Below are 22,544 nucleotides of genomic sequence, written 5' to 3' on the forward strand. Positions count from 1 at the left end.
AACATCAATGTCACACCTACGCACTCTATCTACCAACATTAATACCCTCATGTTCACCGAAAAGTTATGTAACATATCTTGAATGTTTCTTAAAGTTGAAGTACCTTTACTGGAAGTAAATTGTACTTTGGCAAGGAGTACTCACATTTTGCAAAAAAATGCAATAAAAAGTTATAATATGTGAACAAGAAACCATCAATCTTGTTCTTTAACATCTTCATGGTAGATAAATGACGAATTCCTGAATGTGTTAGATTTTCTTCTAAACAAATGTTTTGGTAAGGATTGTCAGAAATAATGTTCAAAACACTTGATGGGTGTTCTATTAGCCAGTTGTGATTTACAAAATGTTTGATAACTAACAACCTGACTAATTCACACGCTCTATTCCAAACCATCCGTAACACGTTAATTTGTTTGCGTATTCATCCCAACACGTAGAGGTCTCAAAAAGTATTATAGACACCTATTGTTATCAAATTCTCTAATTTCAAATTTTTATCTCAATATTATATCTATATATTAATACGGATGGATGAACAGTAGCTTGGGTGAATAGTAACCGCCTACGTGGCGAGTTACTATTCGTCCACCACATATCCTGAACTACGAATCAAATTTTGCCATATCGCATCCCCTTCGAATTTTTAAACGCGGGTTACTTATTGGTTTCTTTCACACTTTTTTTCCTTTTGGGTGTCTGCCATAGTTCATCCCGTTCAAATTTTCAAACGCGGGTTACTTTTTGGTTTCCTTCACATTTTTTTCTTTTTGAGTTTCCAATTAATGTATTGCAACTTTTTCGTTGTTATATCCTGTACCATTATGTACCACATACCATTATGTATTGCTATTTACTTTTTCTCACTTTTTTCTCTTTTGGTGTTTTTAACTACTATATTGAAAACTTTTTCATTAAAGTTTTTTTTTTCTTTCTTTTTATTTTTTATTTTTTTATTGCATATATAAAATATAAGTATTTGTTATTATAAACTTTTAGAAGTGTTTTTGTGGTTTTCACTTTAGACAAATATGTATTTCATATTCCAAAGTTTTTAGTTAGCATATATTGTGACACATCATGAATAGCAAAACGTAATCACAATAGGTGAAAGCACGCAATGCATGGAAGTAATCTAATGTGGTTTAGTCCTTAAATAAATATATATTTGAAACAACCCATCATTGATATTATATTAAGCGGTTGAAAGTTCCTCAATTATACTGGAATAATACAAGTGTTACAATGTTGCGAGGCCCAATTTTACTAGTTGTACATGATTTCTTTTATGTTCATTGAAAAGGATGTGGGTGATGCCCGAACACAAATGCTATTGGAACGTATTAGCCCCGAACTTGACGGTGGCACTTGTTTTTAACAAACTTAACTAACAAAGATGGCACTAAAAATAATAGACATTAAATTGAAATGTCCCAAGGACCCAAGCTACCCTTTCAATCACATCCAAATTTGACTATTGATACTTTACATTTTCCAATTTCCAAAATCAAACCAACCTAAAATTCTATCACAAGAAATCTAGAGTCAAATTTCATTACAGTCATATGTATAAGAAGATATCATATACAATTTCCAAAATCAAACCTAAACTAAAAAAGTTTATAAAAAAAAAGTATTTAATGCAAAAGTTTCAAAGATCCAACAAATGTAAAAATACTTCCACACATCCACAAGCCACCTTTTCAACAAATTCAACTAAAATCCAGTCAACAAAACATCACAAAACAAAAAAAACACGCACACTTTTCTATTTTTTATTATTATACTTTTTAATTTTAATTTATATTAAAATAATAATAATAATAATTATTTCATTATTAATGAATTATTTCATTTTAGAAGATTAACTTTAGATTCCAACTACCAATTTATTGTATCCATATCTAAAATTCTATATGTATCAAAATCACCCACACTCTCGCATGTTTTCTTAACGGAGTAAACAATAAAACCATCTATCAATCAATCAATTATAAAACCCTAATAATTATATAATTAAAATTATATCATTAATTTGACTGATTCTATTGATTATAGATCGCATCGAATGGCGATCTCCAAGCTCCAATTCATCTTAATTTCATTCTTATTTGCCCTAATTTTCACTCAAATTAACGCCGATGAATCCGGTGATGGAGCTCCAGTTTTAGCTGCTTCCGATGATTCCGAGTCGTTTCGGATTCAGTTGGATCAGCTCTCTTCTAAGATCCAATCACTAGGTCTGTATTTCAATTTTAGTTTTTCAATTTAAATTGACTTTATTCAACTCTGTTAAACATAACATCAGTAGCAGTATCAGTAGTTTAGTTACACACATGCATATATATATATATATAATTATATAATTATATTATATATTATATATAATATGTATCATGTATGTATGATTGATGTAGAATTTGATGAATGTGATATAGTATTGCAACACTAGTAGTATTAGTAATTTAGTACGAACATGTATATATGTATGGATATGTATGTATATGTGTGTATGTATATATGACCTGATTTAGTTAAAATTTGATGTGTTTGTGATTTAAGAGTCAACTGTTGATAAGAAGATCGAAGAGTTGAAAATTAAAGATGAAGTTATTGTTGGGAAGGAGAAGGAAATTGCTGAGAAAGAGAAGGTGATTAAGGAGAAAGTCGATAGTATCACCTCTTTGAAAAGTGAGGTAGCTTCACTTAAGGTAGGGAATTTTTGAAATTAAAGTTATTGTATTGGTATGCATTGGTGATCGTTTATTGTTTTTGGTATGATAAGTTATGGTTTTTGTGTTTGATAGGTTAAAGGGTCTTCAGATGCTAAAGAGCAGGTTCAAAAGGCTCATATGAGATCACAGGAGTTGGAGAAGCAGGTTTGTATGGATGAAGTAGTTAACTTGACGTATGTTTGATCTGCATTATCTTAGTGGTTTAAATGGTTCGTATATCCAGGTAGAGAAGCTTCAGATGGAGTTGGATCTCAAGGCTAGTTTAAGGGAGGCGTTGGAAACTCGATCAAAAGAATTGGAGAAGAAGATGCTTGAAATAAACCCTAAGCTTCAGAATGTAAGGGCTTTTCTTATTGTGTTTGTTGTTATGTGTAATAGTTTTCTTGTTGAAGCGAGTAACAAAGCTTGTAAGTCCAATTCTAAATATATGGCATTGTTATAGTTATTCTTGTTCTATTTTGCATAGTTATATTATGGGGTAGCCCGTGGTGCATTGGTTTTATGAGTCCAATGTTAGATTAATATAGTATCAATGTCTACATTTATGTATTTGTGTTTTAATAGCTATTAGTTGAGTTGCATTTTCTCCCTTATGTAGCATTAGGCTTGTAAACGTAGTTTAACAATAATGTGTGGTGTTTTATACTTTTATTTCTATTTAGGATTTGGATGAAGATGCTCCCTGTTTGGTTAGATGTGATTAGGCCAAGTCTTACGCCCTTTTCTGTTTTGTTTTCTGTTTCTTGTTTCAGCTTCAACAAACCATTGAAGATCAGAAGGCTAAACTTAAAAAAACTGAACGTGCTCTTAAAGTTGCCGAGGTATGTTCTCAACATGTTTGTAGTTTGCTTGACATGTTCCTTTAGATGTATCATGCGGACATATGATGTATATGTATCCAATCTTATACAGGAGGAACTTATGAAGACTAAGAATGAAGCCACACAGAAAATCAAAGAATTGACAGAGGTAAACCTTGAGAGATTGCTATTGATATGTGTTATTTGTGTCAAGTGTTAATGTTCTCTGTCAATGGTACTTGGATATTTTAAGTTTCTTCAGTTCTACATGGTATATATGTGTGCCCCCTTGGTGAATATATCAGCAAAAATGAAGTAACTTATTATTAATGGAAAACAAGGTAACTTTAAAAAAAGTTCTGCGAAAGGTTGCAACGTTTTGCTTCTAGTGGAAATGTTTGATTACACAAATATCTACTTGAAATTACATTTTTAGTTAAATTATGGCATTCGTTTGGGAGGGAAAGTGTAAGTTACATGGGTGTCTCCGTGTAATTTTCTCTTTGAAAACTTATAGCTACACTGCTTTACATTTTGGGCAACCTTCTTCTGTTAGCTACATATCAGGGTTTTGTATAATGGGCCAACCGCATATAATGACCATCTATAACACAATTAGCATTTGGAAACTGATAATTAGTTGATATAAGTAACATTTGGCAATTTGTTTTTTGTAATGTCAACTAGCCAAATTTTGATTAATGTTTATCTTGAAGATCTTATTATATCTTACTAATGAGTTTGTGTTTGTATCCAGGTTCATTCTGCATGGCTTCCACCTTGGCTCGCAGTTCAATTGTCTTCTACTCAGGTACTTCTCTTTCAAACATGTCTCATTACTTCACAAAATTTAGTCTTGAGGTTTGACTATACCAGTAATTTGCAGTCTTATGTGGAGGCCCGTTGGATTGAGCATGGAAAACCAGCTCTTGAGATTCTTGCACAGAAGGTATATTTTGATTCATTTTGTTGCTTGTTTACTAAGGCTGTTCGTAGTCATCGTGGTGAAAAAATCTTTTTCTTGTGGCAGGCTTTGGAGAAGAAGGCTCAAGCCGAAAAGTGGGCTGAGCCTCATATAGAGACCGTCAAAACGGTAAGTAGATCACTTAGGGCGCGTTTAGTTGTGGAAAATGTTTTATAGTTTTCATTTCTATTCTTCTAGAAAATGGAAGGAGTTTCCATCTCTAGAAAACAAATGAAAATTCTGAAAACGCGTTTAAAACTAGAAAATTCAATTTTCATTTTCCGTATTAAAAAACATGTTCTAATATACTTGGTTAAGTGGGAGGTTGGCGGTGGGGGGTGACGAGGGCGGGTGCGAGGGGTTAACAGGGGGTAGGGAATGGGGCGTAGGGTAGAGTTAATATAATTTGAGGTTTTTAAAATTTAGAAATTGGAAAATGACAAGTGGAAAACAATAAAAAAGTGTTTTCTAATTTCCCATAGAAAAGTGGAAAACAATGTTTTCTAGTTTTCTTGGAAAACATTTTTGAAAAACTATGATTTGATTGCGTTTTATGTTTTCCACGTTTTCTTGGAAAACAAAATCGGAAAACAAGGGGTGTTTTCAATTTTTTTTTAGTTACCCTTTTCTAGAAATTTATATTCTCCACTATTAGAAACCATGGTGCAAGTAGTTTTTTTAATTCTTGTGTTTCTCTTATCAAGTATCCTCTTCATTGTGTTATGAGAACTATAGTTGTCAATGTATTTTGACTACGTCAAAAGATTCAGATCAGGCGGCTTGATCCCCCCCCCCCCTCCCCACCCCCCCATTTTACTCTTACAACCACTGGCACTTTGTCATTGATTACTCTGTCTTCTAATTCTAATGTACGCAGAAGTGGATCCCTGCTGCAAAGGAACAATGGGTGATGGTGATGACCAATGCTGAACCACATATACAATTGGCGACCGATAGGACCAAAAACTTTTATTTTCAATCAAAGGAGGTTCTAACTCCCCATGTGATCAAAGTTAAAGAAGCTGTTGACCCTCATTTTCAGGTACGTCGTATTTGACCTAGCTTTTTTCTCAATGATGGTGTCATAATATGAAAATCTTGTGGGGACAGGTTGCCAAGAAGTTCTGCAAGCCATATATCGATCAAGTTGCGGTTGCAACAAAACCTCACCTTGATAAAGCACGGGAAACAATGAAGCCTTACACAAATGAGGCAGTCCAAGCATATGGCAAGTTTCTTGAATCTGCAACTAAATACCATAATCAGGTACTACTTTCGTTTATATTCTTGATGATTATATGTGCTTGATGGGTGTTTGGATATGTGTTATGGAATTGATTTTTGCAATATTGAATGTCTATATTATGGATAAAGTGGTTCTGATTAACTGGTTATTTTGGGGGTCAAGTACTTAGTTTTGGATTATCACTTTCTTATCAGAATCACCAAGACATATTATTTAACTAAAAACTAAAATTGCTTATTTACTCTTATTTTTTGCAAATTCACAACACATTTTATTAATCTACAATAACCACTGCTTTAGATAATTGTAAATTATGCATTGAAATACATGTACTTGTTGTAGATGGATAAAAGGTGTTGTAACTTTTGCTCACATTTATCATCGCTACGAATTCAATTAGGAAAATTGATAGCTGTTGGAGTTATGGACTACAAGTATCATTTAAAGTTTTTTATACATACATAAATAATCATATCTATTAGTTACTTAATCGGAAGTCTAATACTCAAACATGCTTTCTTGAGTTGTAGATTGTGTTGACAATTATGTTGGGACGTCTGCTTGAATTTCATAAAACTATAAGCTAATCCTAGTAGGCGAGTAATATATGTGTAATGTATCAATTTGATAGTAGGAGAAACAAGCAAATAGTCCTCATATGTTTTTCCAAACGATGTTGCTCCAAGTGTTGCAGCAGTGGATCACGGATTCACGGTACCTAAAATTAACCACCAAACACCCAGAACCGACTCACTTATAGAATGTATTGATCAACTGTTAGCTTTGTAGCTAATACATAAATTTTGGTTCTCTTAAATGTAACTTATGCTTTTCTTTCAGTGGGACAAATACTATCTTAGCTCATTTTAATCTAAATCAATATTAAAAGGTTTTGTTCTATGTGAAGGTTCAAGGCACTGTTGAAGAATCACTGAAAAGGCATGAAATTACAAGACCTCTTGCAACCAAGGAGTTTATATGGTTTGCTGTATGTCTCTTTGTCTCTCTGCTCTCTCTCTCTCTCTCTCTCTCTCTCTCTCTCTCAAGAAAGAAAGAAAGAAAGAACAAGAAAGTCGGTCAAATACATAGGTTGCAAAATGCACTGGGTTGGGTAGCAAGTGAAAAAAGGCTTGGGTCTAGATGGGCAAGTTTCATACTTTCGTGTGCTAGTTAAATGGGCAGGGCCTAGGGGAACAGTTTATTTCTTAAGCTTTGTCTAGTTGTAATACTTGGTCGAGTACCCGGGGAGGACTCACAACACGGAGTGGCGTTTTTCTTATACCCGGACTAGAAACTCGGTCAAAGGTTAAACTCGGAAGTCGGAACAACTAGAAACTCGCAACATGTTTGACCCTTTATTTACAAACTGTGACCCAAGTTAAATTAAAATATATATATAAAAAAATTTGACCCAAGTTAATCCGTGCTCATATATTTTGGTTGAAGTAGTGACATTTTGTTCTAATTATGTTAGCATGCGTAATTTAGAATGTTTATCTTCCAGGCTTCCGCGCTGCTGGCACTGCCTGTCATTTTCTTGTTCAGAACATTATCGATCTTTTTGTAAGTTTTCTCAGCATCCATGTTTCATTAGTCCAAATTTCAGAAAAAAGATCATTATATACTTGCCGTGACTGTTTTATGCTGTCTAGACAAGTATATTTATATATTAAATATATCATTAATAACTTCTACCAATTTTTTTGCTTGAAATCCAGTGTAACGGCTAAGAAGCCTGCCAAAAATAGCAAGCCAAGCCATGCACGTCGCAAGGCCAAACGGGCACACTCAGACAAGTAGTGAGATAAGAAGTCAACATTTTACATTAATTTTAGGTATGCAGTTTCTAATCCATGAACAAATGACATACATTGAAGCTCCTTTAACTTGTTCTTATAGGTCATTGTCAATTTTGAAGATTCTAAATTTAGTTTTGGAATCTTTGATTACAGTAGTATGTTTAGTTTAGTGCAAGAATTCATTCATTTTATCTACAACCTAGATTATATCACCAAGTTATAATGATTTAAAACCAATTAATTTGACACTCCAAAATCGAACATTCATTTAGGACATGGAGATAATTGGGTTTGAAGTCTGTAATGGGATCTGTGTTCCATTATATCTGTTGATCTGCATAGAGAGCGGGCATTCTCTGATGCTATTATGGAGCCTTGTGTGTTTCTCACAACAGCTTCTATTTCCAGCCGTCTTCAAGGTTTGCATCACATAGAAAAGAAAGAACAGAAAACATATTGTGGAGAAGAATGGAGTTTAAGTAGGTTAGCACGGGCATGTGTATCATGAGTGTTATGTAGTTCATGTGTTTGTACTTTTGTAACTTATTATTTGTTTCAAGTTCTTTTCGTACATGGTAATGGTGATTTTGCCCTCAACTACGTTTTCTTTTTATGTGCATTTCGTTGTCCAATTTGCATGTTGCCATTCCATGGATTGGAAGAATTAGCTAAAGGTATCAGTAACATTTGGGTCTGAGTGACACTAAATGTATATTTTAGTTATTTCTTAAGAATTTCAATGATAATCATCAAAAATAAATGATGATGCTTAATTTATTTTTTTTAGTCTTTCACAAAATACCCCCCCAAAAAATAGCAAATGGTTCTGTGATTTTGCAAAATTGCAAGCTGACTTGTTTCTGATGGTTATTTTGTGAAAACTCGAAAATTGTTAGGTATTATTGTATATTTATGAGTTATGACGTTTTGGAGTGTTTGTTTATCCCCGTGTTATAAAGAGTGTGATCGATTAATAAATGATTTAAGACAAATTTTTAGAACATATAAAAGATTAAGATTACGTCGATAGTAATTTATTATTTCTAATTTTTTATTTTAGGGTTTTTTATTGTGCGTAACAAGCGAATTAACCACACAATGAAATGGTTTTCGGGGTGTTTTGAATTGGAATATGTTGTGTTTCACCATGATTTGTTACTAACCCATCAACATACCGATGTCAATCAATGGTGAATCAATTCATTTTGTTGGGTTATAGGTCCTTTATAAAAACAAACTATTTATCTTTAAGAGTAGGTAAAACTACCTATATCATACATTTTCTAGTGAGATTGGATATTGTTGGTTTTCAGGGTGTTATGAATTGGAATATGTAGTGTTTGTTCAACATGATTTGTTACTTCAATAGTAATCCACCAGCATACCGATGACCATCAATGCCGAATCAATTCATTTTGTTGGGCTGGAGGTCCTTAAAAAAAACAACCTATATTATTTATCTCAAATTACAGATAAGACTATCTATATTATACATTTTTCAGAGCGATCAGATACTGTTGTTATTGTCATTCATTTTGTTGGGCTATGGGGAGCGTAGTGACACCAGGAGAGGTATACATTTTCAAACACTGTTCTTCGTCTGAATGAGATGTCTTGTGGGAGAAGTTAAGTGTGACCAATGTTTATCTCTCTAACTTACTTTCTTTTATATTTTATTGTTTTAATTATTTTTTTAATTGAAGAATAAACGAGGGATGGGGGAGGAGAAGGAAGGACATACCTCGCATAAGGGAATGGATGAGAGAAAAAAGAATGTGAAAAGTTAATGAAAAGATGAGAAACACTCCCGAAATACACATATCCAATGGAAACATCAATATCACCAAGCATACCGGACACCTCATCAACATACTATCAAACTGTTTGAGCACACTAAATGACATACTGAACTCATTTTGGCTCGAACTTACCATATTGAAACATCAATATCTACAGGTCATATTATGATCTATAATAAATTAACAAAGAGTATAATAAATATACATACATAAATATTATTAACAAAAAGGGGTTTGAAAAAGAGCCATGACCTACTTGTATAAAATGTTTCAATATTTCTATAAGATATTGAATGATGATATTGAGAAACATCTTGAAAGGCTAATATATGTTATCGATATTTTTTCAAGATGTTGGATAATATTGACACATATTAATAAACTTTTTATTGATTCAAGCTGAAAAAATACGATAAATAAACCGGTCCACATTCAAAAAAACTAGGTTTGGGTTGGATTAAACTCGGCTTTTATGCACCGTTAGTCGCTACTTTTAAATCTTTTTGGCGATAAAAATAAAAAATGGCAGAAGCCAAGTACAAAAAGCCCGAACAAACATCCACTAACAGAGTGTTAGCCTGTTAGGTATTTGGATACTATTCGGGTCAAGTCATATATATACCGTATCCAATTAATCAGCAACCGAACCTTCTCGCGTACCAAAAACAATTTCCCCCAAATAATTTTTTGTAAAAAAACACAATCACACGCCTCTCTCTTTCGCTTATATATATACAGAAAAAAAAAAGGAAAAAAAACTCCTCTTCTTTCTCTCAACAAAACTCAACACTCATTCCATTATTCACACAAATTTCTATATCTATACATTTATATATTTAATTTATATTAGACTCAAAAGCACAACCGTAACCTAATTATGGAGGCGGTTGGTGACGATATTCAACCGGAAGGACCACCGCCACCGGCGGAAGAGGTTCCGATGCCGGTGGACGAAGAAGATGACGACGAGGAATACGAAGAGGAAGAAGAAGATGACGACGAAGATGATGAAGATGAAGAGGAGGAGGAAGAAGAAACGAATAATGAAGATGAAATATTAATAGTGAAAGCTCAAGGATTAATTGATAAAATCACTTCTTCTCCTGATAACCCTAAGCATGATGTTCTTCATGCCCTAGCTTCAATCCTTGAAACACAAGAAGCCAGGTATATATATATATATGTATATGTAGTTATATTTTACTATATATTTATAATTTTGAATAATTATTTGTGAATGTTTATAAAAATGTATCCTTTATTTGTTGTTGTTGTTTTCATAATATCTGTATATGTATGTGTGTATTCAAGTGTAACTATAATTTAGAATTTAGAATAAAATGTGTAAATTTTGTTGATTTTGCTGATTTTATAATGTCTTGAACTTTTTAAGGTCCGAAAGAGAATTGGTGGAATCAGGCCTTATCGAATAGATATTTTACGCATTACTAGTTGTCTATATTATTGTTTAGATATATCTTTTACCTTATTTACTTGCAGCTCAACTCAAAAGTTAGAAAAACATAGGTTATTTTTGGGTTTAGAAACGGCATTCTATATGTACATAGACGTAGTAAGTTGGACCTTAGAAAGTTGAATGCCTGAAGTGTGTTAGTTTTAGCAGCTTTTACACTCGAGACAATCCTGTATCTATATGTGTGTGTATATATATATATATATAGTATGTATGTTTAACGTAATTACGATTTATATATGTATATGTATGTGTGATTATAATTTGTGAATTATGAATGTTTGTAGAAATGATTTGTCCTTTATCTGTTTTTATAGTGTAAATAGTTAACATGTTTTTCAGGGACTGAGCTAGGAATTGTTATTAGTGGAGTGGTCATTTTAGCATCAATTTGCAAGTTTTTATATGGTGAATATATAGAAAACAAAACTCGGTGACTAGTAATACAAATGACATCCTCATTTATAATATATAAATACATACACATACAAAGCAACCATTTTTGCATATTCAACATATGCTCCAAAATGTCAAGAAAAGATTTCGACTTTTTTGAGTTTTAAAGGTGTTAAATAAGGGAGCTTGGGACAAAATGATCCCAAACACTTTATTACTTTCAATTTATAATCTGTAAAGACTACTAAAGTTTTTTCTATATTCATGTCTGTAGGTATTATAAAATAGAAATAGACCAACAATCGACAACACTAATACGAGTATATTACAGTATCTTTTACTGTTGTTAGCAAGAAATTTACGGATGTTATGCTAAATAGTTTATAGAGATAATTATAAACTTTTAATACATCGTTATAATGTCAGTGAATCTTGGGTGGGCTCATCTGATCTCTTTGACCAGACACTTCCCCCGTCCCTGATGTTAGTGTAATCTGTTAATAGTATATTATTACCTGGAGAATCTTCAATTACAACTATTAATTAATTTTTGATGAAAGTTAAAATACTGTATTCTTTTTCTGACACATGGTAGGTTATGATGCTATAATCATGAAGTTACTCCGTGTGTGTGAGAGAGAGAGAGGGAGAGAGAAAGAGAGAGATATTATGATATACTCCGTATTAGTTTGAAGAGATTGTTAACGGTGATTAATTAGAGATGCTAAGCTAAACATTGGCAGTCACTGTGAAAGAACATATTGGCATGTGGATGGATTATATAAATTTTGAACAGGCTCTGTACTGTAAGGACAACATTGTAGTAATGTATTAGACTATTAGGTTAAATAGACAAGATTAATTTGTGCAAAAATAAGGCTTTCTGGATTGCTGATGTAGTTTTGAAGGCCAATTCAGACAGAATTTGTATATGTACTTAAGTATGTATAGTATATTACCTGAGAAATTGATTAAGAGCATTTAAGAGTATCTGTTGTCAATTACTTTTATATAACTCTGTTCATAGATAGTGGGTCATGATGCTAATTTCTTAATTGTGTTGTCTACTTGTCTCCATATCTGATTAAGATAATTTAGCATGAAGGGATTATAAGCAGGCATGAGCTTCATTCTGCACATTTATATTGATTACTAGTGGGTACATGGGCTTAATTAGGGATTTTAACTGAAAATTCGTTAGTCACTGGAAAAGAACACATTGTCACATCATTGAAGATTTGAAGCATTTTGGAGCTTTGTGTGGTTGCTTATGTATTTTATGACTACATTGTAATTTATATATTTGTCATGTTGGTTTGGTTTAAGCAAATAATAGAATTTCAGATCAGAATAAAATAAATAGGGCTCTTAGTTTAAAAGATGTAGGTAGGGCACAAAGGTGCAACATTTAAAACAACAGTCAAGCACACACTGGTTTTTTATTATAGAAGCTGGATACGGGTATAATTTCCGTGCATTCATCTCTTATTTATGCTTTAGACGGTAAGATTTCTTACAGGATCATTGCCTCTATGATGGATTCGATCTGTCTTTGTTCTAGGTTTAGTAATCTGATTTTGGGATTGTATAAGTGGGAGTCTTTTTCATCTAACATTATAGTTGACTTTAATTATTTATTTTACCGAGCCTTAGACTATGAAAGACTATTATTTGCTGATATATTTTCTTGTATATGTATGTGTAGGTACATGCAAGAGACTGACCATATTTCTGTAAACAATGGTCGAGCTTCCCATAACATAGGACGATTGGGAAACTTAATCCGAGTAATTTGTTAATCCTTCTTTTTATTTTATCACAAATCCTGTAGTTGCCATTTTTCTCTGTGCGCTATTTAGATTAAGCTGTGCAATCTGTTTGTCTACAAGATTTCCTTTTACTAGTTAATCATTTCATTTGTAAAATGCATTTTGTTTCTGCAGGACAATGACGAGTTCTTTGAGTTGATATCTGTAAAGTTTCTGTCTGAAACTCGATATTCAGTAGCTGTTCAGGCAGCTTCTTTACGGCTTCTCTTCAGCTGTTCACTTACTTGGATGGTATTGTCTTCAGCCAAGCTCGATAAGTTATATTTTTTCTTTTTCAATAATTCATTATGGTTTCTAATGAGCTGTGTGGAATACAGTATCCACATGTTTTTGAAGAAACTGTTTTGGCCAAGATAAAGGGTTGGGTGATGGATGGTGCAACTAGGTCTTCTACTGAGGATTGCAAAGGGATGAACGGTTCTGGTGTAAGACCATCATCAGATTCTGAAATGTTAAAGACTTACTCTACTGGACTGTTGGCTGTATGTTTGGCTGGGTATGTCATGTGTTTATGTATATCTTTTCTGCTTTTGAGTAATTTATGGGCTATTATATTCAACTGATACATAATGTTATTTTTTTCAATTTTGACCACAGGGGAGGTCCAGGGGTAGTTGAAGATGTACTTACATCTGGATTATCTGCCAAGCTTATGCGTTATCTTCGCATCCGTGTGTTGGGAGAGCCACATATAAGTCAAAAAGAATCCAATTATCAACAAGACATTAAAAGTTCATCAGCTGCTACTTCCATTAGATCTAGAGAAGACAACCGGGGTAGGTTCAGACATGCTTCAGAGACATCTCAGCTGGAGCCTCCTAGAATAGCAGAGGAAGGGTCCTCAGATGATAACGAAACTTATGAACCAGACGCCGATGGACATGCTCGAGATTTACGTGATGGCAAGACAAAGGCAAGTGATCGAAGTAAATTTGCGAGGGAAGATGAATTCAGGGCAAATCGTGGGTTTGTAAGATCCAGAGGAAAAGGAAGGGTCAATGAAGGTGTTGTGGAGAATGAGCATATTATAAACTCCCCGGCATCTGGACCTAGACTTGGAGGACAAGGAAGGAACATTAAGGATAGAAGTTCGATAAGAAGTCTAGATTCAAAACATATGCCAGATATCAAGAAGTCAAGTGGAAAGGAAGGTGCTGATGCTGTGATTCTTGAAAGAGATGAATGTGATGACTGCTTTCGAGATTGTAAAGTTGGAGCAAAGGATATATCTGATATGGTGAAGATGGCTGTAAGAGCTGCTGAAGCTGAGGCCAGAACAGCAAATGCTTCTGCGGAAGCCATCAGAGCTGCTGGTGATGCTGCTGCTGAACTTGTTAAAACTGCAGCATTGGAGGTGCGTATTTCACATTCATTTATCTTTTCGCTCTATTTATCTTCTCGCTAATGTGTTATGTGATTAGGAATTTAAAAGGACAAATGATGAAGAAGCCGCAGTTCTGGCTGCGTCTCAAGCTGCATCTACGGTTGTGGATGCAGCTAAGGCTACTGAAGTTTCTAGGTAGGTAACTTTAACTTCGAGATTATGCTTTCTTAAGAAGCTTTCTTATTTTACAGTTTTAGGGGTGTTTGGTTTTATGGTATGGGTTTGATGGTGTTTGGTTCTTGGGGATGAATGTATGATCTGAGGGAATGGTGGCTGATACTCAAATTTGTGAATATTATCATGTCAACGTTGTTTCTAATTTACATTTTGTACCAGTTTTCATTCACCCAATTATCAAAGTCATACCCATAGTGATTCTTGACTTCAAACCAAACTCAATCTATATTATTCTCACTTGGCATCATTGCCTATTTTTTGTTGATGTATGATGGCTGATTGTAGGAGTCATAATGGTGGTGTGGGCGAATTAGCTACTACAAAAGAGCCAGAAACTGAGGCCAACGAGGAGATTGAAGAGTTTTTCATTCCTGATAGTGAATTCTTGGCAAAGCTGAGGGAAAAGTTATGTATTCAGTGTCTAGAGGTTTTAGGAGAATATATTGAGGTTCTTGGTCCTGTACTACATGAAAAAGGGGTAGATGTCTGTCTTGCTTTGCTGCAACGCAATTCTGATCTTAAAGAAGCATCACAGATTGCAGTGCTTTTACCTGATGCGCTGAAGTTAATTTGTGCTTTGGCTGCCCATAGGAAATTCGCTGCATTATTTGTGGATCGTGGTGGTATACAAAAGCTTCTTGCACTCCCGAGAGTATCACTAACTTTCTTTGGCCTCTCTTCCTGTTTATTTGCAATTGGTTCACTCCAGGTACTGTCAGATTAACAATTAAGTTTATAATTGCAACTCGAGGTGACTAAATAAGCTGTAGGGTGGGTTGGGTAATGTTCAAAATAGGGCTTAGTTAGTTAGAACAATAAATACATTGATGTGGATCTCATGAGAGTGAGTTGGGTTGGTTTAACTTGGAACATATTTATTTAGATCTATGAAGTTTTATGAAAAATATATAATATGATGTCAAAGACGAACAATTCTTGAAGTTTTTCAGATGGAATAATTTAAGGAGTTCATTATGGTTGGCTTTGAACCCATTTGACCCGTTTTAAGCTTACCGCATTAAAAAAAGATGTTGGACCCATTACTCCATTCAGTGATAAACGATTACCCAAATTGAGCTTTAAGACGGCTCTACTTGCAACTAGGATTATAAGTTACCTACATGGATCTGATCTGTTTAATATTTTCATAATTGTGTATTGATGCTTCTACTTTATGGTGTACCTTAGGGAATTATGGAGCGTGTTTGTGCTTTACCTTCGGATGTGATCCATCAATTGATTGCATTAGCTCTTCAACTTCTAGAATGCACCCAGGACCAAGCGAGAAAAAATGCAGCTTTATTTTTTGCTGCCGCTTTTGTTTTCAGAGCTGTATTAGATGCTTTTGATAATCAAGATGGTCTTCAAAAGCTGTTAAATCTTCTAGGTGAAGCAGCAGCTGTAAGATCTGGGGTTAGCTCAGGGACATTGGGTCAACGTGCATCAGGGTCACTTCGAAATGATCGTACCCCTCCAGAGGTACTGACATCATCAGAGAAGCAGATTGCTTACCACACTACTGTTGCATTGCGCCAATACTTCAGAGCACACCTTCTATTACTTGTGGATTCAATTCGTCCCAGTAAGAATGTTCGAAGTGCGGCACGGAACATTTCAAGTTCCAGGGCAGCATACAAGCCACTTGATATTAGCAATGAGGCCGTAGATACTGTATTTCGTCAAATACAGAAAGATCGAAAGCTTGGTCCTGCGTTTGCAAGAGCTCGTTGGCCTGCCGTTGATAAGTTCTTGAATTGCAACGGGCATATTACCATGTTGGAGTTGTGTCAGGTTTTTTTTTTCTGCCACAACTTGTTTATCATCCTTTATTTTATTTCTCTGTCAAATGCTTTACTTATTTTCCTGGTTATATTTTTAGGCCCCTCCGGTTGAGCGCTACTTGCATGATTTGCTTCAATATGCACTGGGTGTCCTGCACATTGTTACTTTGGTTCCTTACAGTCGCAAGCTGGTTGTAAGTGCTACTTTGAGTAATGATCGTCTCGGTATAGCAGTCATTCTTGATGCAGCAAATGGTGCTGGTTTTGTTAACCCTGAGGTATGTACTATAAGACTTGTGAGTTTGTTTTTCTTGAAAGTGGCAACTCAGATGGGTAGGGTGGGTATGCTAGTGTAATACTTGGTTCACTTCTAAACAAGTAAATTTGGGGTATGGGTCAAAATGGGCTTGGTTGGGGTCTACCGGTAATCTTTTGATGTCTAATTTTTGTTTTGTATGTAATTAGGAGGTATTATGCATTATATATTGTTCAGGCATATTTCGACCCATGCTTAGCACATTCTTATTACTAGCATAAGCATTGTGGTGTACTGAATATTTTTGACTGACGTCAACTTATACTTGTCATATCTACCTGAACAGATTATTCAACCAGCACTAAATGTTTTAGTTAATCTTGTTTGCCCCCCACCATCAATCAGTAACAAGCCAACTATGCCTGCACAAGGACATATGTCTTCTGGGTCACATGCTCCTCCTACAGAGATGGCTAGCAATAGTGCCAGCTTGAACGAGACAAGAGAACGTAATGGAGAATCTAGTCTTGGAGATCGAGGTACCGGGACCTCATTTACTACTTCTGGTTTAGTTGGTGATCGTAGAATATCATTAGGTGCTGGAGCAGGCTGTGCTGGCCTTGCTGCACAAATGGAACAAAGTTTCCGTCAAGCAAGAGAGGCAGTCCGGGCCAATAATGGTATTAAAGTTTTAATTCAGCTTCTCCAGCCACGGATAATAACACCAACGACTGCCGCTGATTGTCTTCGTGCTCTGGCGTGCAGAGTTTTGCTTGGTTTAGCAAGAGATGATACAATTGCACACATCTTAACAAAACTTCAGGTACGATTATTGGTTCCATCCACACAAGACTTAAATGGTATGTCTTACTTAATAATCTGGTTTATTTGACAGTTTTCGTCTTCTCTTAGGTTGGAAAGAAGTTATCAGAACTTATTAGGGATTCAGGCAGCCAGACAACAGGCGGTGAACAGGGAAGGTGGCAGACAGAACTATCTCAGGTGGCGATTGAGCTAATGGCGGTATGTGAATCATAAGTTTCTGAAAAACAACTTTTTACATTGTTTTGAACTGTTCATTACATTTTTAACATTCTAATGTCTTGATAGTAATGCTGTTCTGGCTTATCAGTGGTTTCCTATAATTTAATATACTTGCAGAAGATTCATGTATAACTTTCTGTATTGCAGATTGTAACAAACTCAGGGCGAGCAAGTACTTTAACTGCTACTGATGCTGCTACGCCTACTCTTCGGCGCATTGAGAGAGCTGCTATAGCTGCTGCTACCCCCATCACTTACCATTCTAAGTAATTGTTCCTTCTACTTTGTTTTTTCCTAATGGTTTTTTGTGATTTTTCAGTTACCACTGCTGTTTCTAATAATGTGCCTTGTCTTAAAATACTTGTAGGGAACTATTACAGCTGATTCATGAGCACTTACAGGCATCTGGTTTAACAACAGCTGCGTCTGCCCTTTTGAAGGAGGCTCAGTTGACACCTCTGCAATCATTAGCTGCCCCATCATCTCTGGCACATCAAACATCTGGCCAGGAGAGCTCATCAGTGCAGATTCATTGGCCTGCTGGGCGCTCTCCTAGTGGATTTCTCACTACAGAAAAACCTAAACCACAAGAAGATTGTAATTCAAGACAGGAATCATCTTTGTCCTCAAAGAGACGGCCATTGGTCATATCATCTGCACTTGGAGGCCAGTCAAAAATGACTTCTTACTTCCAAGAGCATCCATCTCCATCAAGCAGCAGAGTTAACAACTTCCCAAAGAAGTCACCTATGGCTCCAATCACGTCAGAAGAAAACCAATTGGATTCAGATAGTGTTTTGAAAACTCCAATTATATTGCCTTTGAAACGTAAATTAACAGAGTTAAGAGATGTGGGGCCATCCCAATCAAGCAAACGACTCAACTCCAGCGACCAAGGATTCCGTTCTCCTGGGTGTCCAACACCAAACACCGGACGTAAAAGCAGTTTATTAGGAGATACTTCTATGCTCTCAGCATCAAGTTCTTTCAAGGATCAACATTATAGAACACCAGCAAGTGTAGGTATTTCTGATAATCCTGATGACAATCCGAACACACAGAACCTCGGCGTTCCACTCGACCCGCAATCTTCTACTTCTGAGCGGTTAACTTTGGATTCTATTGTAGTTCAGTATCTTAAACACCAACACCGTCAATGCCCTGCTCCCATAACCACATTACCACCTCTTTCGCTTTTGCATCCACATGTTTGTCCAGAATCAAAACGTGCCCTTGATGCACCATCAAACATCACTGGCCGAGTTAATACACGTGAATATAGACATGTGTATGGCGGTATCCATGGCAGTCGCAGGGATCGCCAGTTTGTTTATAGTAGATTTAGACCATGGCGAACGTGTAGAGATGACACTGGCGTTCTATTCACGTGTCTTACCTTTCTTGGTGATTCTTCCCAAATTGCTACTGGTACCCACTCTGGGGAGCTAAAAGTTTTTGATTCAAATAGCAATAATATGCTGGAGAGCAGCGCAGGGCATCAGTTCCCTTTGACCATGGTCAAATCTTTCTTTTCTGGAGATACTCAATTACTTCTCTCTTCGAGCTCACATGATGTGCGATTGTGGGATGCACCTTCAGTGGCAGCTGGACCCAAATATTCATTTGATGGTATCAAGGGTGCAACATTCAGTCATTGTGGTACCATGTTTGCCGCATTATCTTCTGAATTATCAAGTCGGGAGATTTTATTATATGATGTCCAGACATGTAAATCTGATTTGAAACTCACAGACCAATCTTTTAATGCCTCCAGCAAAGGACATGCTTATTCTCAGGTTCACTTTAGCCCTTCAGATATTATGCTTTTATGGAATGGTGTACTTTGGGATCGTAGAGTTCCTGGTCCTCTTCATCGTTTTGATCAGCTAAGTGATTATGGTGGCGGTGGTTTTCATCCTGCTGGTAATGAGGTATGTTTGAATTTGTAGTATGCATTTAACAGTTGGGCGTATGAACTTGGGTAAGAGGTGAAAACGGGTAGGGTCAAAATGAATAATGGATTAATTATGATCACAAAAAGGTTTAGTACAATATCAATCCAAGTTTTTACATAAAGCAAGTTAGAAGGTTGTGTGCATCAGATATGAACTCTGGCTTCCTTTGACCTAGTTCTTTGTCTACTTTCTTCATTTAGATGTGGATTGATTGACCTGTAGTGATATAGATAAACCAAATTCACCGATTTATAAGTAAATCAGCTCAAATTGTCACCTTCAGGTCTAGCTTTTTAAGACAGAAATGGAGATCAATTTGGTAATATGACAATCACCTAACAATTGATCATGGCGCAAGTTGTTTTTGGTCTCACTTATAGAACAATGTTACATGTTACTTGTTTATGTATTGCTTTTCTCCGAAGATGATGTATTATTATCAAACAGGTCATTATAAATACAGAAGTGTGGGATCTCCGGAACTTTAGGCTTCTTCGTAGTGTGGGGTCGTTGGATCAGACAGTGATAAATTTTAATGCTAGTGGCGATGTAATTTATGCAATCCTTAGAAGAAATTTAGAAGAAGTTACTTCGGCATTCCAGACTCGACGTGTTAAGCATCCTTTATTCTCTGCATTCCGGACATTAGATGCAGTCAACTACTCGGACATAGCCACCATTCCCGTGGATCGATGCGTATTGGATTTTGCCTCTGAGCCCACCAACTCTTTTGTTGGGCTGGTGACAATGGATGATCAAGATGAAATGTATTCCTCAGCCCGAGTCTATGAAATTGGCAGGCGAAGACCCACAGATGATGATTCTGATCCTGATGATGCTGAAAGTGAAGAAGACGACGATGAAGATGATGAGGACATAGACGAAGACGTCTTGTTGGGAAATGATGAGGATGGTGATGATATGAGTAATGATGATGATAGTTTGAGTGATCTTGAAGATGACGACGAAGGGGATGAGGACGGTGACTTTGTGATGGATGGTGTAGACTTTGGTGGAGGTGGGATATTTGAGATAGTGAGTGAAGCAGAAGATGGAGACGAGGATGATGGCGATGACGATGATGAACTGATTGAGTCTTTGAGTAGTGGTGACGATGAAGATTTCTTTGGAGGATTCTAAATTATATCTTCTGAAATGAGTGTACCATAGTTACAGTTATTTTTGTATTAGGTTTTAGGACAGAACGAAATGAAACACCTTTCCTATCTCCCATTTTTGACAGATGGTTTCAATAGAATGCAGATCTTAGTGCCTTTTGGTAGATGTTCAAAATGATGATTTTTATCAAACAAAAACACTCAGGTCCCTTAATAGTCTTGTACTGACTTGGCCTCATTCACCTTTGGTTGGATCCTGTTAGCGTCGTTACCCTTGCAAATGCTTTGTTGTAATAAGGAGCGACAATTCGTGAAATTGCAATAGAGAGGTTACATTTCAACAGTTTTACACCACATTTGAGTTAATTTAAGACCAGTTTATAACATAAATTAATGGTCTTTGGTTGTATATGTTTGTACACATTTTTCCCTGGTGTGTTCCTAAAAACAGTTTCCATTCATTTAGATAAACCTTTTTACATCTCATCTTTACATGTCCATTACGTGATTATCATTCTTCATACACATTCTTGTAAATTTACTAAGGATAGAGACTTCAGTTTAACGAACTTGAATCAGGGCACAACATAAAGTGTAGGGTTGAGGCAGTATTATTGATGGTTTTGTCATATCATTATTCTTTGAAATTTTTAACAATATATATATTTGTGCATCAGTTGATAATGATGGCATTGTTATAATAGTGTTAAAAACAATGGAATTGACTGCCAGGCTCAAAACCAACTGAATGAAAATGTTTCAGAACACAAGAATATAACCTCTCAGAACTTCTCTTGAGATAAGGTGTATGTTCTTCAAGGCTGCAAAAATTAAAACACATGTAATTGAATATCTATCTCATAAAAGATTTACATGTTTTTGATTGCTTATAAATGAATAAAATCGATAATCAATAAATTTGTGTTGGTAATGCAATATTCTGTTTTACCAATGTACATTTGTTTTTTATAAAAACAAAGTAATTTTAGTTGAAAATTAATATATTAAACCAGCAACTTCTCTGCTCTTCTATCGTCTTTGCAAAGTTTAAGTTGTTGAGGTTGGAGAGTGGTCCGTTGGTTTAGGTTCCACCAACTGAAATAGGCCTCAACAATTCCTTCTAGAAACGACAATCAAGGTAGAAGTGCTTCTTGGTTCCTGGTTTCTCTTCCGCGAGGGACACCACATTAAGTGCAAGTCTACTCCTCTTGCATATATATTTAGGTGGTGTTTGATAACCACTTAATCCATAAGGCATGACTTAATCTTAATTGCCTAAGTTGTAAATCATGTTTGTTTAGGACTTATCTAATAAGTCACCACTTAATTAAAAAGTACAGCTAATTGATAATTTACATAATTATCCTTGATAACTACCTCACTATCCACTCCCTAATATTCCCATCCCACCTCCCACGATCATTAAAATCATTTGGCGGTAAACTTGATAAATATGTATGGCGCCAAATTAAACCTTTTAGAATAGTTATATGAGTTTAATTATCTCTATATATATCCAGAGTTGTCATTATCTCCCCAACATTCTTCACCATCTAATCAAATTAACCAATGTACGTTTTTCTCCTTTTTTTTTTTTAACAATTGGTATTTTTCTAATATGTGTTATTTTAATGTCTTCTTGATTCATTATGTGTTCTTCTCTTAATAAATTGATCGATCAAATTGTAATCAATTTTATTTGTTCTTTAGCTTTTTAGAGTTACATCATGTATGCAACAAATTATTGATTTAATTAAAATGGTTTTAATGCTTTCAACATGTAATA

The 22,544-nt window shown here is 35.3% G+C and overlaps 2 protein-coding genes across 2 annotated transcripts; both read left to right on the plus strand.

Moving 5' to 3' along the window:
* The first annotated feature begins 1,934 nt into the window (after positions 1-1,934).
* On the plus strand, positions 1,935-8,142 carry LOC122599999 (myosin-4-like). The gene is made up of 15 exons (XM_043772627.1): positions 1,935-2,241; positions 2,564-2,712; positions 2,809-2,880; positions 2,960-3,073; positions 3,489-3,557; positions 3,649-3,705; positions 4,294-4,347; positions 4,423-4,485; positions 4,567-4,629; positions 5,378-5,542; positions 5,611-5,766; positions 6,654-6,734; positions 7,251-7,309; positions 7,465-7,581; positions 7,818-8,142. Exons 1-14 carry the CDS (start codon positions 2,070-2,072, stop codon positions 7,544-7,546), a joined length of 1,356 nt encoding a protein of 451 aa, XP_043628562.1. The 5' UTR covers positions 1,935-2,069; the 3' UTR covers positions 7,547-7,581; positions 7,818-8,142.
* Positions 8,143-10,065: 1,923 nt separating this feature from the next.
* On the plus strand, positions 10,066-20,914 carry LOC122599156 (DDB1- and CUL4-associated factor homolog 1). The gene is made up of 14 exons (XM_043771611.1): positions 10,066-10,511; positions 12,920-13,001; positions 13,158-13,274; positions 13,361-13,539; positions 13,641-14,397; positions 14,465-14,562; positions 14,890-15,313; positions 15,793-16,395; positions 16,484-16,663; positions 16,988-17,464; positions 17,554-17,664; positions 17,833-17,951; positions 18,053-19,616; positions 20,088-20,914. Exons 1-14 carry the CDS (start codon positions 10,222-10,224, stop codon positions 20,778-20,780), a joined length of 5,694 nt encoding a protein of 1,897 aa, XP_043627546.1. The 5' UTR covers positions 10,066-10,221; the 3' UTR covers positions 20,781-20,914.
* The last annotated feature ends 1,630 nt before the right edge of the window (positions 20,915-22,544 follow it).

This window comes from Erigeron canadensis, chromosome 5 (genome assembly GCF_010389155.1).
Source record: "Erigeron canadensis isolate Cc75 chromosome 5, C_canadensis_v1, whole genome shotgun sequence".
Taxonomy (NCBI): domain Eukaryota; kingdom Viridiplantae; phylum Streptophyta; class Magnoliopsida; order Asterales; family Asteraceae; genus Erigeron; species Erigeron canadensis.